Source organism: Alexandromys fortis, unplaced genomic scaffold (genome assembly GCF_014885135.2).
Source record: "Alexandromys fortis isolate MF-2015 unplaced genomic scaffold, M_Fortis_MF-2015_v1.1 scaffold_27, whole genome shotgun sequence".
Taxonomy (NCBI): Eukaryota; Metazoa; Chordata; class Mammalia; order Rodentia; family Cricetidae; genus Alexandromys; species Alexandromys fortis.
In genome coordinates this window covers 3,296,580-3,313,274 of record NW_026067952.1, presented here as the reverse complement: position 1 = coordinate 3,313,274, position 16,695 = coordinate 3,296,580, and the positions used below count along the sequence as shown (strand labels likewise).

The following is a 16,695-nucleotide window of genomic DNA, read 5'->3' as shown; positions in this document are numbered from 1 at the left end:
TGTTTTAATTCTTTACTAAATTTTAAAGAAATAGCATATATTTTTATGATATTCTTTTCCTCCCCCAAATTTTTGTAGACCCATCCTCCCTCCCTACTCTACTTCATATTCTTTCTCTCCCCCAAAATGAAAAATCAAATGAAAAATCCAGTAAGAAAAAAAATACCAAAACAAAACAAAACAAAAAAATGAAGTCCATTTTATGTTAGACGGTTCTCCTGGCAGGGGCCTTCTGGGAGTGTGGCTGGTGTGCCCCTTGACAACTCCATCAGAGAGAATTTACCCTTCCCAGCAGATATCAATTTCAAATAAGTTTTTTGTTCGGGGTGGGACTTGATGTCCACTTCCCTTCTCAGCACAGGGATTTTGTCCGGTTTGAACCTGTGCAGATCTTGTCTGTGCTGCCAGAGAGTATGAGTTTATACGTGTAACGTGCAATACACATGTCTGTTATATCTGCACGACACTGTGCCCTCGGAGTCATACGCCATCTCTGGCTCCTACCACCTCCTAGTGGGGCTGTAGTGGGTCCCAGTGTTCTCAGAGAGTTTGTCATGCTGCCTGAGGATGGCAAGAGGAAGATGCCAGAGAGCTGACCAAGAAAGAAACACATACTGGGGCAAAGCTACCAAGAAGCCTGAGTCTAAATCTGTGTGTGTCCAGAAACCTAGCCTAGCATGGCAGAACTGTCAGAAGGCCCCGATTAGAAGCCTATCACTCCGCTGTGACCTCTGAGAGGATGAGATTTGGGGTTTCCTGGGGCAAGATCTTTAGAGCTTCTTAGTAAAGGACTTACCAAACCACTTCAAGACACTGAACCACAGTAACTTACACCAGAAACCCAAAGTATAGAGAAGACCCAGCCTCTGGCAAAGATGTGTGGACAGGTTCGATGGGCTGTACTTTTAGAAAAATAAAAGTATTAAATAAAAACCCAGTGTGGTGCTTGCCTAGAACACATGTATATTTTGATGTGTTAAAGTCACCCCTACGTGAGTTACTGTACACTGTATTGTTTGGGGAATAATGACAAGAAACAACGATCAACACACACTTAGTTCAGGAACAGTTTTGGCACCAAGTATTTTCCATCAGAGGTTGGTTGAATCCAAGGACATGGGAGCCAGGATCATAAAGGGTAGCATGTACTCAGCAAGCTCCTTCCTAACAGTGGGCATTTATCATCTGTGGGATATTCATGGCTATGTATGTAGTGGTCATATGCCTGGCCCTGGGGTTCCTATGCCAATGTATGGACGCCATGTTTGTTCCAGGGTTGGTCCATGGCATTCTTGTTCTCATCGAATGTGACTTTAATCATTGTTCCTTTTCTCTCCCTGTTTGTAGTCCTGGGGACTGAACCTAGGGGCCTCACACATTCTAGGCAAGAGCTGTATCCACTGAGGTCAACCCTAGTCCCCAATCATTATGTTCACAGATGACAAAATGGCTCTTCAGAAGAGGGAAATGTTTCACCCAAGGTCCTTCCAATGGGAAGTTGTAGCGGTGGGCGTCAAACCTAGTCTCTGCCACCCCAAGACAAGTGCTGAGGAGCCCCGTTTTGGTGATAGTAACTGAATACGGTGGTTCACACCTCGGTGGGTGCGTGCAGAGCTAAAGTAAATCCATCCGAGACATAAGAGATAGGAGAACCATTTGTTTCCTGCAGAGGCCAGGAGAAGAAGGGAGTAAACTCCAAAGTGATGCTCTCGGCAACAAAGGAAGGCCAGGCAGGGGGGAGGAATTTATTATGGAGACACATACAGATCCATACGGAGAGGGTCTTAGGGAATCTCCACTCCTGCACATGCCCAGTTGGCACAGCTAAGATTTGCCTGCCTTAAAGGTGCCTGTCATCGGCATCCTCCTTCTGAATGTGTCATACAGTAGGCGCCCAGCAAATGCTTATGATGAAGGGAGGATACATAGCCTGGAGGAAGAGATGTGTATTTACAATCTTGCCCGAACGGCTTTGGTTGGGGACTTAGGTTGGGGTCAAATCTCTGAATGTCTGGCCTGTGTGTCATAGGCATAACTCTCTAGTCATAAGAGAAAAAGATGCCATGAGACTGAGGTCCCCATTCCGCCCTAACGGAGTGTGGTAGGAAGAAGCAGAAATGCGTCTGAAAGGGCTGGATATTGTACGGGTGTTTCTCCTTCGTGGGCCTGTTACCCGCAGGTCAGATGGGCTCCCTTGTTAACTACGCCCATTGACTAGCCTTCTACTAATCCCTGAACAGGACTCGGCATTCTGATCCATCTGACCCCAAGTCTCAGCACTTAATCCCCAGCATCTGTTGCCTCCCTGCAGCCTTGCCCTTTCTTCCATATTCCTGGACTCCAGTCATTCCAGGGAGGACCCCAGATTCTTTAAAAAAAAAAAAAAAAATGAGTTCAGGAGACCTGGGTCTGGGCCCTTTGCTCCCGCTGCCGTGCCTTGCCCTCAGGCTTCGGAAAGGTAGGAAGAGAGGGAGGGGTGGACAAGTGTCCGGCTACAACTGGCTCGGAAGCTGTCTCGGTTCCTGGTTCCCACCAGAGCCAAGAGTGACACCTGATCCCGGGGGATTGTGAAATGGCAGGAGGTGGCAGGGCGCCCGCGCCGCCCGCTGTGCTTCCTACCCGCCTCCTGCACCCCTCGCTCGGCCCCGCCCCCGGCGCGAGCGGTTAAATCCCCCCCACCCAGGCTGCAGCTCACACCTGCACCATGCCTGCCAGTCGCCTGTGCTTGCCGGCTGCAGGCCTTCTTCTGGGGCTGCTGCTGTCCACCCCCCTCTCAGGCGCAGGTAAGTGCAGCCAGGAGTGCGGTGCCCAGAAGTAGGGGCTCTGGATGGCGAAAGTGGGGAGGTCAATGAAAATTTAAACTTTGGGAACCCTGGGGCCTACAGTTAGTGATTCTTGAAGCGTAGGGTTCAGTGTACTGGCTGTGGGGAGACCCCTGAACGCTGCAAGTTAGAGGGACGGAGGCTCCCCCTTAGCTGTAGGCAGAGACCCAGCGGAGCGGGAAGCTCCCGGGATGACCGAAGCTGGCTCAAGTCCCCAGGGGACTGGGGTTCTGAAGCCAAGCAACAAGGAACCCCCAAGTATCAGAGACCCCTGGCCCGGGAATGGGCTCCTCTGGGGTGTTATGAGTACCTCTGGGTCCAGAGAATCAGAAGTCCGTGGGGTTGAAATGTGAGGATCTTGGAGCAGGGGGATGACTATCCCGGTGGGCTGGGCTCGGTTCTCCCGGAGGGTTCTCTGCTCTCCCCATCCCCAGATGCGGGAACAGAGAAACCGGGTGTGTGCCCCCAGCTCCAAGAGAGTACTGAGTGTGTGGCGTAGTGCTCCTCGGACAGCCAGTGCCTCGGCAGCCTCAAGTGCTGCCAGGCCGGCTGCCGCTTTATCTGTTCCCTGCCTAATGGTAACCCCTCAGCGACCTGGCAGGGACAAGGCGGGGCAGTCAAGTGCTGCGAGAGGCGGGGAGCTCACGGTTCGGGAAGGAAGGGCATCCCGGACCCAGGGACCCCCACCCCCTGGAAGGTTGAAGCAGTGGAAACCCGATCCACCTGTGCCCTCCCTTGTCCGGCCTTGGGTGGATGCGGGCAGGGGCGGGGGAGGGGGACAAGGGCGTCACTGAGGTGCGGCCCAGGGGGGAGGTCCCCCCATTCCTGGTTGGGCTCGATTCTCTGGTGCATGACGGGCTTCCGGGCACGCACAGCGAGACTTTGTTCCGGGACCCGGGCGCAGTGGCTTCCTTGGCTGGAGACTGTAGGCAATCCCTAGGCATCAGGCCTGGGACCCGAGCCCTGGGGACCTCTTGCCTCTGGAGTCCCTCCCTCCCGACTAGACTCCTCAGATTTCTCCCTGAGGGAGGGAAAGAACTTTGCCACACCCTAGTCTGTGGAAGTGAGCGGCCCAAAGAAACATTCTTGCACAAAGTCACACCGCCATCCTGTGGCTGGCAGAGGTTCCGTTTCTTTCTTTGACACTTTCTGGCTTTCCCTCCTTTATCTTTAAAACCATCTCCACCCTTAGGACTGGCTGAGGACGAGCTCTGGGATACTTCTTCATCTGTCAACCCTACTTTTCCATCAGAGGGAGGTCAAGTCCCCACCATGACACCTGCTGTGGCCATGGACGAAGGTGTCCTTGGTATGGAATCTAAGCTTCTCATTTCCAAGAGAGAAAAGCTGAGGCTAGGAGGTGGGAGTGGGGACAAGAGGGGAACACGAAGGTTTGTAGTTGCTGGTCTTGATCGTGGCCACCACCAATACCCCCTATTTTGCCTTTACTATGTTCCCCAGGGATGCAGCAGACTCTGGGAGTGTTTATACTTACGAGTCCTAAGGCAAAGAAAGCAGCACGGTGGAAAGTGGAGGGAATTACTTACTGTTATCAAGAAGTTCGATTTTTCAGGGTGATGTGTGTGGGCGATAACTGCTTTTGTAAGAACCCCACAGTGTAGTGACAGCGATCCCGTGTGACATCTAAAGACGGGGGCTCTGGGAGATTTGGGCCCTCAGTCACAAGGGTAGAAAATGGCAGAGCTGTGTGACTCAGGTTGAGGTTCTGTGATTTCAAAACCATCTGAGAGCAGGAATAGGGGTCCAGGACCTCTGAGAGCAACTCAGGTTCCCACAATCAACTCAGGTAGGCAGATCTAGGTGATCCAACTTCAGGGCAGTGTTCAACCGCGCTTTGCTGAGTGTCTACCTGGATCCTCCAGCTTAACCCCCTTACTCCTTTGCCTACCCAGAAAAGCAGGGCTCCTGCCCCAGCGTGGACTTCCCCAAGCTCGGCATCTGTGAGGACCAGTGCCAGGTGGATAGCCAGTGTCCTGGCAGCATGAAATGCTGCCGCAACGGCTGTGGGAAGATGACTTGTGCCACACCCAAACTCTGAGGTAGGTGGGAGCAGGAGAGCCGGTTCAGAGATGCCCAAGTATGGGGTCCTTCCTTACAGCAAGTTGCAAAGGAAGACCTCGGAAAACACAGTGCTAATCAATCTGTCCATATCTTCAGCTTCATCATCTCATCTACAGTGCGTGGATGCTGTGTGAACAAACGAATCAGACACAGAGGCTGGGGGATGGGTTTTCCTGTTAGTGTGCAAGGAAAGAGATAAACAAGCTGATTTTGTAGTATGTCACAGGGAGGTACATGGCAGGGGACAAAGAGAACAGGAGGGAAGTGTTCTTGGGGGAGGAGAGACAAGGGGCATTACTGTAACTTTTACACGATACAGTGGGTGAAGATCTCACCAAGGAGGTGTGAAACGAGAGAAGGGACACGAGTGTGTCCAGGCAGAGGTAGCAGCAATATGAAGGCTGCTGCGCACCGCGCCCCTGTGTCTGCGCTTGGTGCGCTATTACCCAGTTCGCGAGCTTCGGGCAAGGGTCTGGAGGTTAAAATACACAGAGAGACAGCAACATGGGTCATCCTTGAATTCCCCAAGAATGCCCCCTTTATTGTGTTCAGGGGCAGATTATATAGAGATAGCCACGCCCTAGCCAAACCCACCGGAAACCACTCTCCTGCCATCAGGAACTCCTGAAGGTCTTGTGCTCAGAGCAGCTGTAGGCACTCAGATCAGGGGAAAACAAGAAATTCAGGATCTGGGGTCTCATTGCTCCCAACAGAAGGCAAAAACATCGCTGGGGCATTTAAGGAAGAACCCGAAGGCTGGGTAGAAATAAGAAGGAAGGCCAAAAGGTCTGGGACAGACAATCTGAGGGCCTTAGAGGCCATTGTCTTGACCCGGAGGTGTGTCTTCAGAGAGAGACTTGCCCTGATATTTTGAAAGGGCTCTCCTGTATTATGCCATGATGTGGCTAGAACGCTGAGGGCAGGAAAAGATTCAGACTCACCCATGAATGGACACGGCAGATAAGCCTGACCAGGAGGGAGGCAGGGGGACAGAAGTGGCCAGTTCACTTCATGAAGAAGAATGGTGTGTTTGCTGATGTGTGATGAACTTCCCTTTTGTTTCGCAGGAACTTTGGTAAGTCAGGAACGAACTGGAAAGAGGTAGCTGTATCCTAGGGGAGAGGATGATGTTGGGGGTGGGCTGGGGAAGAGTGAATGGCCAGTGGGGTTGAGAGGGTATTTCTCTGCACCGTGAGTGGGACACAGAGGAGATGATCTCTGTTTACTCCAAAGGCTCCTCTCTGTGGGCAAAGGCAGCTGAGGTCACCAACTTCGGTTGCATTTATCAGTTGTGTCTGAGATGGGTTAAGCATTTACTCTGAGCAAGCCAGGACTAAATTCAGTACCTTTAGTGCTTTGGGCCCCGAAAGGAGAAGTTTGGGGAGTCACTTCCCTTTGTATATGACTAAAAACAAAATACTATTCAGAGGTGACTCAGCGGAGAGCGGAGAACACTTGGTTTCTGGTGATGACCAGCTATAACCCCAGTTCCAGGGGCTCTGATGCCCTCTTCTGGCATCCAAGGGCATTGCACATACAAGGTACACATTGATACATGCAGAACACACACACACACACACACCTAACACAAAACACCAATATAGCATCATGTCACACAGTAAGTGTTAAAAGGGGAGAAACTGAGACAGAGACTTGGTTGGCCTGTTTGAGGTTCTGGGACAGAAAGGAGACCACTCCCTCCAGCTTGCAGTGCAGTGACCAAGACGGAAGAATTGATGACACAGCGTGCATTACTCAGTGATCACTGCAGTGGGAAACAGATGAGGAAATGCCACCCAGGCTGGAGGGAGGAAGGATGGAGTAGGAGCAGTTGGAGAATGCTTCCCAGGGGCTGACCTTGAGGTGGCACAAAAGGATGAGGCCGTGATTCATGGTTTGGTGAGATGCAGGTTGGGATACTGTTCAAGGCAGAGGAAGCATGGGGAGCAAGAACTTGGACAAGCCATTGGGTGCAATCCCAGATCGCTGGGGGGAATCCATTAGTATACACAGAGATAACCAAAGCCAGAGACGGGGAATGTGCCCAGTGTCTTTTCAGAAGTTAGGAGGGAGCTGTGGTCTTCCTAGGACCCTGAACTGTGCTACGATGCCAGTGTTCTCCTTGGATGTCACCTGCATGGTGGGCGTTGCAAGCAGGAAGACCAGGTTCAGATTTCTGCTCTGACCCTTACCTAGCTTCTTCTGCTCCTCGACCACAGTCATTTTCCTTACAGACTGGGGATAAATGTCATCTATTCGGCCAGTTCAGCTCAAGTCGATCTAAGGAATGAAGGCATGGTGGGACTTTTTGGTGGTAGAAGGAAGATTCGAGGGAGATAAATGTTTCTGGGTCTCCAGAGAGGCCACAGTGGTCAACTGGGATCATGGCTCACCCAAGGAGGTCCTGGAACAAGTGTGATTTGAAGTATAAGAGATGGGTCTAGAACCTGCTGGAAGATGCAGCAGAGCTCCCGAGAAGGCAGTGCACTGCTGTGTGTGAAGAAGGAAAGAGGAAGCTAGGTCAGGATTTAAACTGCTGACACTTGTGTTTACTGTGACAGATGTTAGTGGTGATGATGTCATGGTTTTCTTCCTTCAGCCGCAGTCACCACCAGCCTGAGGAATGGGACGAGAGTGCCTCTGCCTGGCCGCGCCTCTGGCGTCATTCCCGGGGCCTCCCTTCTCTCCGGTCTTTGTGTCTTCCTGGGCCTGTAAAAGTATCTCCCTTTTCTAACCAATAAAGAGCTCCCTTTTAGCAATGGAGACGCCATAACACCTGCTCTCTCCACTCTGCCTGTTTCCCCTGACTTGGTTTAGGTTGGTGGGAGAGTATGGGACAACTGGGTCATCCAGGCTCAAAATCCAGGGAAAGACTAGTTCTGAAGCCGTGAACAACGATTCGGGTATGTCTCCGGGGTGCTAGCACTTCTCTGTTGACTCCGTGCACCAATCCTGTGAGGTTCCTTATTCTCCAAGGATCCTGGAGCCAACACGGCCTCTTAGGGGTGGAGGAACACCTCGGAAATCACTCACATTCACCCCGGGGTGTGTTGCGCGTCTCTCTGCCAGACAGTGCTGGGAGACATGCTGAGTGAGGGAGGCTTCCTGGCTGCTCGGAGTCCTCGGAGAAGTTCGTGAAGGTCGGGGTGGGGTGGGGGGGGTCTGCTGAACAGGCCGTCAGTAAACGGCACAAGCCTGAGGGCCTGGATTCAGATCCCAGCACCCATTTATAAAAGGTCAAGTGCAACCTTATGCCTTCACCCTACCACTGGGGTGGGGATGAGGTCGGAGACAGGTTAATTCCCGGATCTTTCTGGACAGCCAGTCTAGCTAAACGCCAAGCATCAAGTTCAGAAAGAGACAACTTGCGGGAATTGGCTCTCTCCTTCCACCATGTGGGTTCCGGGAATCGTATTCAGGTGGTCAGGCTTGGTGGCAAGCACCCCTACCCACTGAGCCATCTCTCTGCCCTCCCCCTACCCGCGTGGTTTAAAAGAAGCCCTTGCCTAGCTTTGTGTCTCATCTCACCTTGAAATGACAGATCGGACAGGCTCATCTTCCTCCTCTCCTTTCAGAGAGTAATAATTGTTGCTTAAGGAAAACCAGAGGACCTAGGGCCAGGGCTTGTCTGTCCTCTTCCCACATGACAGAAAGACATGACTTAGCTTTAGCAGGAGATAAAAACTTGCTATTTTTAAAATCAAAATTAATTAATTTTAAATTTAAAATTAAAAGTGGCCTTAAAAGCTTCAGGTTTTTTTTTTTTTTTCTCCTCTCCATTCACTATTTATTCCTGTTTCTGCTTAGTGTGGCGCTCGGTACAAACGTCTCTTACATCATGGGTCATTTCCTTAGCCCAGTATAGGCCCTTTTAGTTCCAACTCTGAGTCTTTATCGTCAGGTGGGTGGAACAGCAATCCATACTAAGTTTTGAGTGGCACTTCTAAATTTTCCCAATGGACTTGTATTTTACAAGGAAAGATTTTTAAGCAGGATGCCAACATTTGTGCAGTTTCTGAGACAGAATTGACTTTAGGGAAATATATTTAGAGGAATGCATTTTTTTTTTATTCACACACAAAAAGCCTTAGGGGATCCCATAGGGAGCTTGACTTCATGGAGAGCTGTACAGGCTTGATAAATCAGGAACGTCTGCAGGCTAAGCGGCACTGATTTCTGGTCAGAAAGTTGTTTTCGTTGCCTCCACAGCCTCCGTAGCTAAACCGCTCACACTTGCCGGATTTGATGTTATAGTGCCATCGCAGTTGCATGGTTTGACACTCACCCCTTTCCATAGGGAGTTTGCATAGCTCTGGGAAGGGCTTTCTGAATACTTGAAGAAGAAGAGTGGTTAAGGGGGCTGACTCCATCACCGCCCCTTTGCTACTCTCCCTCTGCTGGGGGCTTCCATGGCCACAAGGTGCAGGGCTGAGGCCGTCCATGACAGCCCCACCTCTTCCCACCCCAACTTCTCCATCTCAACAGAAGCCAAGGTTTGCACTTCTGCAAGCACTGAAACCTCCCTTGCAAGCCCTGCCACCCACGACTGCACGAGGCTGTAGAGACGTCACGTCTCCAGCTGGTTGTCTGCGACGCCAAGGAGCTGAGCCCTGGATCTCCTTCGCCCCCCCCCCCTCAGATTTGATTTGCTGTGGTCAGACCCTGCAGGTTTCTGCCTTCTATCTCACAGTCTGTTCCAGAATGGACAGACTGCAGGGAAAGGGGGAGCCTTGAATCTGAGAGCAGGGTTTCAAGTCTGACACAGTCGTTTGCTAGCTGATAACCCTGTATGCAGGACCTGTCTCTTCTACATTGAGTTTCTTGACCATAAGGTGGACTGTAAGGTTCACATCTTGGGGCTAATTGAGAGGTTAAAGAGAACTAATGAGGGCTGGGGGTGGAAGTGAAACACACGTTTAATCCCAGCATTCAGGAGAGGCAGAGGCAGGGGGATCTCTATGGGTTGGAGGCCAGCCTGGTCTACATAGAGAGCTCCAGGCCAGGCAGAGCTGTATAAGGAGACCCATCTCAAGAAAATACAGCAACAAAAATACAAAACCAAACAAAAAAAAAGGCAATAAGAAGCATTGAGAAGTCTAACAACTAAAAAAACAAACAAAAACCAATCACTGGATAATGGTGAACTGCCCCTAAGCATCCTCTTCTTCCTAAGCTAGAAGACCTAGCAACACAAACCTCACGTACTAACTCTGTAGCCCTAGTTCCCGGTGCAGGAATGCCTCTGAGGTCTCAGCGAACACCCAACAAAGCCACAGTAACCATGAGCTCCTCGTGCTACAAGTTTCTTTGTATTTTTTACTATGTGAGATATGTTTTGCAATTACTGTTTTATATGTGCATTCACGTGTGTAGGGGGGTATATGTGTGTATGGGTACATGTGTGTGTGTGTGTGTGTTCATATGTGTTGTGGAGGCCAAAGGACAACTTAGGTGTTGTTTTATGGGTATTTTTTTTTGAGTCATAGTTCCTCACTAGGCTGGGGTTCACCGAATAGGCAAGGCTGGCTGGGCAGTGAGCACTCTGCCTCCCGAGCTCTGGGATCACAGCATGCCCTGCAACTGACCCCCTCCTTTCCTTTTCTTTTGATGTAGGTGTTGGAGATCAAATGCAGGTCTTTAGGCTTTCAAGGAGAATGCTTTACAGAAAGATTTGTCTTCTCAGTCTCTGTAATTACCCTTCCTAGTAACTTTGGGGTGAGTGGAAGATGCAGAGGGCCTTGTGTGTGCCAGGTCACGCTAACCTGCCTCTCTGGTCACTCTAACTATCATGGCTTACCATGCTACATGAAGAAACTACAGTCAAAGAGATGGGGCATCTGTTCTAATGCCAGGAAGTGGGAGAATCAAGACACAAAGCCAACACGATCCAGGTTCTTAACCTGTCTCCTTTACCGTAGGGTAAAGGGGTGGATGAACACTTTGGGTGGAATTTGGCAGCAGCCTAAGCAGGGGAGAGGTTCAGGTTCTCTATGTCTATGCCTTGTAAGGCTGGTGCTAGGTACAAGAACAAAATAGTTATCCAGTCAAGATGGAAATGAATTGGGGAGGCGGGGCAAGTTGGCATGTTTGCATAGCGTGTGACATCCTGGTCACAGTAGTGTCCTCCTTGACCCCAGGTGACTCAAGAGGAGGTGGAGTCCCCCTTGTTTTAAAATGTTCCTAGTCTGCTTTCCCTCTTCACTGGTTCTGTTAAAACCAAGAAGAAATCACTTTATTTATTTTTGTGTGTAATAGAGGTGATCCCCCTTCTCTCTCTCTCTCTCTCTCTCTCTCTCTCTCTCTCTCTCTTTCTCTATGTGTGTGTGTGTGTGTGTGTATGTGTGTGAATAAGACACAACCATTGTTCTTACCTTCTAGAGGAAAAAAAACCCTGACATTCTGAGAGACCAGACAACATCCTTGAGGCATAGATTTTTGTAGGTAGTAGGACCAGCACCTGACCCCTGATGCTACTGACTTGCGGGGGGGGGGGGCCCAGGGCTCCTACATGCTAACTGTTTCCCCCACTGAGCTATATTCCAGCTCTGAATGTTTGTAAAGGGAATCGTCCTATTCACAAGAAGGTCTGAATACATCACATCCGTGCCCCTCCCCCCATCCACCTGCTGACTTTAAACCACAGCAGAGACAGTGGCCCAGGAAAGAGCCTGACCCTGTCAGGAGAACACATCGAAGTTGAGCATATACCTCCCCTTCTTGGTCTCGCTTTGGCCATCACAAGCCCAAACTTTCCTCTTCCAATGGCTCCTTCACTGTCTGTTATGCTATGACATATGCCGTGTGTCTTCTCCCCCTCGTCCTCGCCCCCCTCCAGTGTCTTTGGCTGGTGGCTGTAACTCCAGCTCCTAGGATGGTGCCTGGCACACAGCAAATACCTGACTGCGTCTGCCAGACCTGAACTGGCTCCCTGTCCTGCTGGTTGAGAAACAGACTCTGTCCTGCGGGTCCCTACTCGGTTCCTGGTCTACGCTGAGGCCCCCATTTCATACCAACCTTTACTTGGTTCTGAGCAAAGCTCTTGGCAGAAGGCGAGGATCAGGAAAACCGAGAAGGAGGCCTGGAGCCGCATGGTGTCTGCCGGCAGTGGCGCAGTCTGGAGCTGTCTTACTCAGGGAGAGAAGAGCCTAGGAGGAGGAGCTGACTCTGTGTCCTGCTCGCTAACCCCTAACTGCTGCCGGGCGCGCGCCAGGGCTGGCTGCTACCCGAACAGAGAGTCCCGGCAAACACAGCCTCTCTCTCCTCCAGGACTTATCTGATCTGAACTCCGAAGCCGATGTGCTACCCTGTCGGTCCTGAAGCTTCAACAGGAATGGGGCCGCAGTTACTACCAGCGGTGTGCCTTCGCATTTCCAGGCACCACACAAAATACACGGCACACACTGCTTGTCCCTGATGTTTACACAGGACCTGACTTGGGGTCCTGACATCCAAGCTGGGCGGCTCACATTTCCTGTAACTCCGGCTCCAAGAGAATCCAATGCGTGTGGCCTCAGTGGGCACCTATACACTGTGAACGACCCCCTCCGCATACACATACGTCATCAAAAGGAAAATAAATCCTCGGAAAGGACAAGCCCGAGTTTCTCTGACGTCCTGTCCAACATATGGTCTCTTCTTTTCAAATGTACTCCTGCCGTAATGCCATCAGTCACCCCGTGACACAGCTGAGTGGGGGGGGGGGTGGTGAAAGTCAAGCCTATGGGACCGGATTTTCAGTTTCCAATCATCTATCTATCTGTCTGTCTGTCTGTCTATTTATTATGTATACAGTGTTCTGCTTACAGGCCAGAAGAGGGCACCACCAAATCTCATTATGGGTGGTTGCTGGGAATTGAACTCAGGACTCTGAGCCAGTGGTCTTAACCACCAAACCACCTCTCCAGTCTGCCTCTCCACCCCCAGTTTCCAATTTTTTTTTTTTGATTAAGTAAACCCCCTTTTAAAATAAGCCATCCAGTCTCAGGCATTTTGTTATAGCAACAGAAAATACACAGAAGCACTCCGTTTCGCAAGAAGATTCAACTGCTAAGCTTCAGAGCCATAACTGTGTCGGCCCCAGTGATTTGTGCCACTGTTAAAGAGACATTTCTCAAGTCTCTTTCGTTGTGTTGAGCCTACTGCCAGGTGCTGCCTCCATCACACCTGGTGCCCCAGGGAGTTATGGGAACAACACGCACTTGGTCAGAAGTCAGAACCTGTCATCTGGGTGGAGAAGAAGCAGATTCAGTGGATTTAAGAAGAATCTCAAAAGTTCAGTATAAAATCAAGCTGTAGTTTGTGTTTGCCAACCCAGTACTTAGAGGCAGGAGGGTTACAAGTTCAAGGTCACCCTTGGCTAAATAGTGAGTTCAAGGCCGGCCTGGGTCATATGAAACCCTGTCTAAAAGAAAAAAAATAGAAAATGAAAAAGAATGAAAGTTTGCTTTTTAAAATCAATATATCCTTTTGTTAAAAAAGGATTGTTTTATTTATTTTCTTTTTGTTTGTTTGTTTTTGTTTTGCTTTCTTTTCTTTTTTTTTTTCTGACAGGATTTCTCTGTGTAGTCCTGGCTGTCCTGGAACTCACTCCACTCTGTAGATTAGGCTGGCCTTGAGCTCAAAGATCTGCTTGCCCCTGCCTCCAAAGTGTCAAAGGCGTGTGCCACCTCCTGGCTTATTTTTAATTATGTGTGTATGCATGTGTTGAGGGGTGTGTTCCTATGAGTATGGGTGCTTGTGGAAGCTAGAAGCATTGGTCCTCCTGAGCTGGAGTTCCAGGTGGTTGTGAGCCTCCAACATGGGGGCTGGGAATCAAACTCCGGTCCTGCATACGGGCTCTTAATTGCTGAGTCCCTCTTCAGCTCCTAAATTTGTGTGTTCTTTCAGGAAAAATGCCTTTTAAGGTCTTTACTCATTTTTCCTTTCCTTTCCTTCCCTTCTTAATTTTTCTGTTCCTTGTTCCTTTTGTTTTGTGGTATGGAGGACTGAGCTCAGGGGCTTAGAAACTCTACCACCTAAGTTGTTTTCTCAGCCCCATCTTTTGCCAACTTTCTTACTGTATTAGTTGTGTGTTATTGACTTCTAGGAGTTATTAATATCCAATAATAGTTATTGCTGATAGGTGTTATTGTCTTTATTTATTTGTTTTGGGGTAGGGTCTCACTATGTAAACCAGGCTAGCCCAGACCCTCTGAGTACTGTGATCAAAAGCCTGTGCCGCTATGCCCGCCTGACTATTGTCTTTATTATTTGTTTTTATTTATTTACTTGTTTGAGGCAGGGTCTTTTTGTGTGGCCTTGGCTGGCCTAGAACTTGCTCTGTAGACCAGGCTGTCCTCCAACTCATAGAGATCTGCCTGCCTCTGCCTCCTGAGTACTGGGATTAAAGGCATGTGCCACCGCCACCCAACCTTGGTTCAGAAATGCATTTATTTTGAGTGGGAGGTTCAAAGAAATAGGCAATTCTCCTTAGATTTGAATCAAGTAGATCCCAGGTGGTCAGACTTCTGACATCTCCAAGTCTTCTTAGCACTGGATTAGAAATAACACTAATTGTGTGTTCATTTCACCTAATAAGGTGAAATGTCTATCTAATTGACATAGACAATAAAGAGGAAACCAGTGGCAAAAGGAAGAAAAATTGGGCATATTGCAAATACAGCGACTTTCTAGATAGCATTTAACAAGCAAGGCAGATATGAAGGCTGGGTCTTCCGAGCAAAATTAACAGGAAGAATCAGGCATGGGCTAACGTATGACTGTGATGAATTAAGAGGGATGTGCTCTGCATTTGATAAAACTTACCAAGAACATGATATTAGCATGGGGTGTGGCAGTCTGTCTCCAGTTTGAGCTACATAGTGAGACTCATTAAAAAAAAAAAAGTCAAACCATAGCAGTATCTGAGATGGGAGAGTCTGAGGGATCGCCTGTATTGCTTGCCCATTTCCTCCTGGCTGCAAGGGAGGCTGGGAGAATAAATATGCTTATTCTGTACCTACTGTCTCCCAACAACAAACCCATGCTCTCTATGTATCGGGAATGGGACTCTCCAGACTACGTGTCCCTTCACTGACTTCTGGCATCCTCCAAATCTGTTTTTTTTTTTAACTTATTTATTTATTTTTGACTTGTTTATGTATACAACATTCTGCCTCCATGTATGCCCATATGCCAGAGGAGGGCGCCAGATCTCATCACAGATGGTTGTGAGCCACCATGTGGTTGCTGGGAATTGAACTCAGGACCTCTGGAAGAGCAGCCAGTGCTCTTAACCACTGAGCCATCTCTCCAGCCCCCCAAATCTGTTTTTTTTTCTTTTTTATTTCCCCTTAGATACCATCTCGAGGTGGCCATGCCTTTCCACCCAAAAACCATTAGAACCCTTAAAGGTCTGAATCCAGCCACAGCACATTCTAGAAGATAGAGGCCAGGTACACACATCCCGCTTGTTCTTCCACAAGGATCAGCTCCAGTTTCACCTGGCTTCCTTCCATGAACTCAGAGATTCTTCCAATCAAATGATCCCCATGCTTACAAATCTAGAAGCAACAATGCCTCAGTTTCCCTCTCTTCCTCCTACTCTCCAACACTCATGCAACTATAAACCCCATGTTTCAAGTGCCCACTTTTGTTCCTGGGTTTTTGTTTATTTGCTATGTGTGTGTTGTATGTGTGCCACACACACTTTGCTCCCGCCTGCATGCCCTGGTACACGCCTGGAGGCCAGAGAATAACCTTGAGAGCTGGTCCTCGCATTCCACCTTATTTGAGACAGGGATTCTTGACATTCACTGCTGTGGACAGCAGTCTAGCTGGCCTACACACTTCCAGGAATTCTCCCGTTTCTGCCTCCCTTCTCTTTCTAGGAGCGCTGGGGATTTCAGACAAGCGCCATTGTGCCTGGCTTTATTCCATATGTGTACATTCTGGGGATTCTAAGAGAGCTATCGATGTCTCCCGGCCCTGCTGTTTCTGTGTTCTTTACTGGATCTTGATTAATAAAGATTGAGAGTCTGGATTTCTCAGTCCTAACAGAAATGGTGGTTTTCATTCCAAGCAAGATTCTTCAACTCCAGGAAAGAGAGGTAGATGCCAAATATTAAATTCAAAGTAACAAATAGTCCCTAAAGGCACCTGTATTTTTTGTTTTATTTTGTTTTCCAAGACAGAGCTTCTCTGTGTGACAGCTCTGGCACCATCATGCCCAGCCCTAGCCACTCTTTAGGTCTAAGTTTTAGCTCATTTTGTTATGACGTACATGTGGGGTCTTGGACAAGTTCATTTTTATTAGAACTTTCCATTTGTACACATGTAGATACAAAAGGAGTGGTTTGGTTAGCCTGTTTCCAAATTACCCAAGCTCCCTTATACATTTCCACTTCTAGAGGCAGATACAAGGGGAGCGTCAGGAGAGAGAGACGAGGGGTCCTGCACCCTGCAAACAACCAATGGTTGCTTCCCTGAGGGCCGTTCAGCTCCACTGAGGTCCTTCGGTGCAGGGGTTCTCTGAGCACAGCCCTGAAAACTGCATGTTCATTCCTGAGCAGAACTGGGAACAGATCTTATCACCACAGGGCACACACTAGCCATTTCTAAGGTTCTCATTGGTGCAGGGGCAGGAACAATTCGTTCCAGTCACTCACGTATGGCAAACCCAAGCAGGACTGAAGGATGTAAGATTGAGTCACAGGTGCTTATCGAATCTGGCAGGATTCCTTCAATGCCATGTTTTCCCAGAAGTGGAAAGTACTGTCCGATACCATCAATCACTGACCTTCCTGTTACGGAA

General features: G+C 49.2%; 2 protein-coding genes across 2 annotated transcripts; one reads left to right on the top strand and one right to left on the bottom strand.

Annotated features, from left to right (window-relative positions):
- The first annotated feature begins 2,619 nt into the window (after positions 1 to 2,619).
- Positions 2,620 to 7,667, top strand: Wfdc2 (WAP four-disulfide core domain 2). The gene is made up of 4 exons (XM_050151294.1): positions 2,620 to 2,783; positions 4,015 to 4,131; positions 4,736 to 4,882; positions 7,504 to 7,667. The coding sequence occupies exons 1-3, from the start codon at positions 2,705 to 2,707 to the stop codon at positions 4,879 to 4,881; spliced, it is 342 nt and encodes a 113-aa protein (XP_050007251.1). The 5' UTR covers positions 2,620 to 2,704; the 3' UTR covers position 4,882; positions 7,504 to 7,667.
- Positions 7,668 to 8,866: 1,199 nt separating this feature from the next.
- On the bottom strand, positions 8,867 to 12,503 carry Spint3 (serine peptidase inhibitor, Kunitz type 3). The gene is made up of 2 exons (XM_050151241.1): positions 11,919 to 12,503; positions 8,867 to 9,237 (listed from the first exon to the last, which is right to left on the bottom strand). Exons 1-2 carry the CDS (start codon positions 11,992 to 11,994, stop codon positions 9,047 to 9,049), a joined length of 267 nt encoding a protein of 88 aa, XP_050007198.1. The 5' UTR covers positions 11,995 to 12,503; the 3' UTR covers positions 8,867 to 9,046.
- Between the last annotated feature and the right edge of the window lie 4,192 nt (positions 12,504 to 16,695).

What these genes read in the sequence shown, in the direction of transcription:
- Spint3 (XM_050151241.1), bottom strand. Translation starts at nt 11,994, where the DNA reads ATGCGGCTCCAGGCCTCCTTCTCGGTTTTCCTGATCCTCGCCTTCTGC. An exon ending in TTGCTCAGAACCAAGTAAAG is followed by an intron (nt 9,238 to 11,918) that starts GTTGGTATGAAA and finishes TTCTTCTTCAAG; the next exon opens with TATTCAGAAAGCCCTTCCCA.
- Wfdc2 (XM_050151294.1), top strand. Translation starts at nt 2,705, where the DNA reads ATGCCTGCCAGTCGCCTGTGCTTGCCGGCTGCAGGCCTTCTTCTGGGG. An exon ending in CACCCCCCTCTCAGGCGCAG is followed by an intron (nt 2,784 to 4,014) that starts GTAAGTGCAGCC and finishes CTCCACCCTTAG; the next exon opens with GACTGGCTGAGGACGAGCTC. An exon ending in CATGGACGAAGGTGTCCTTG is followed by an intron (nt 4,132 to 4,735) that starts GTATGGAATCTA and finishes TTGCCTACCCAG; the next exon opens with AAAAGCAGGGCTCCTGCCCC.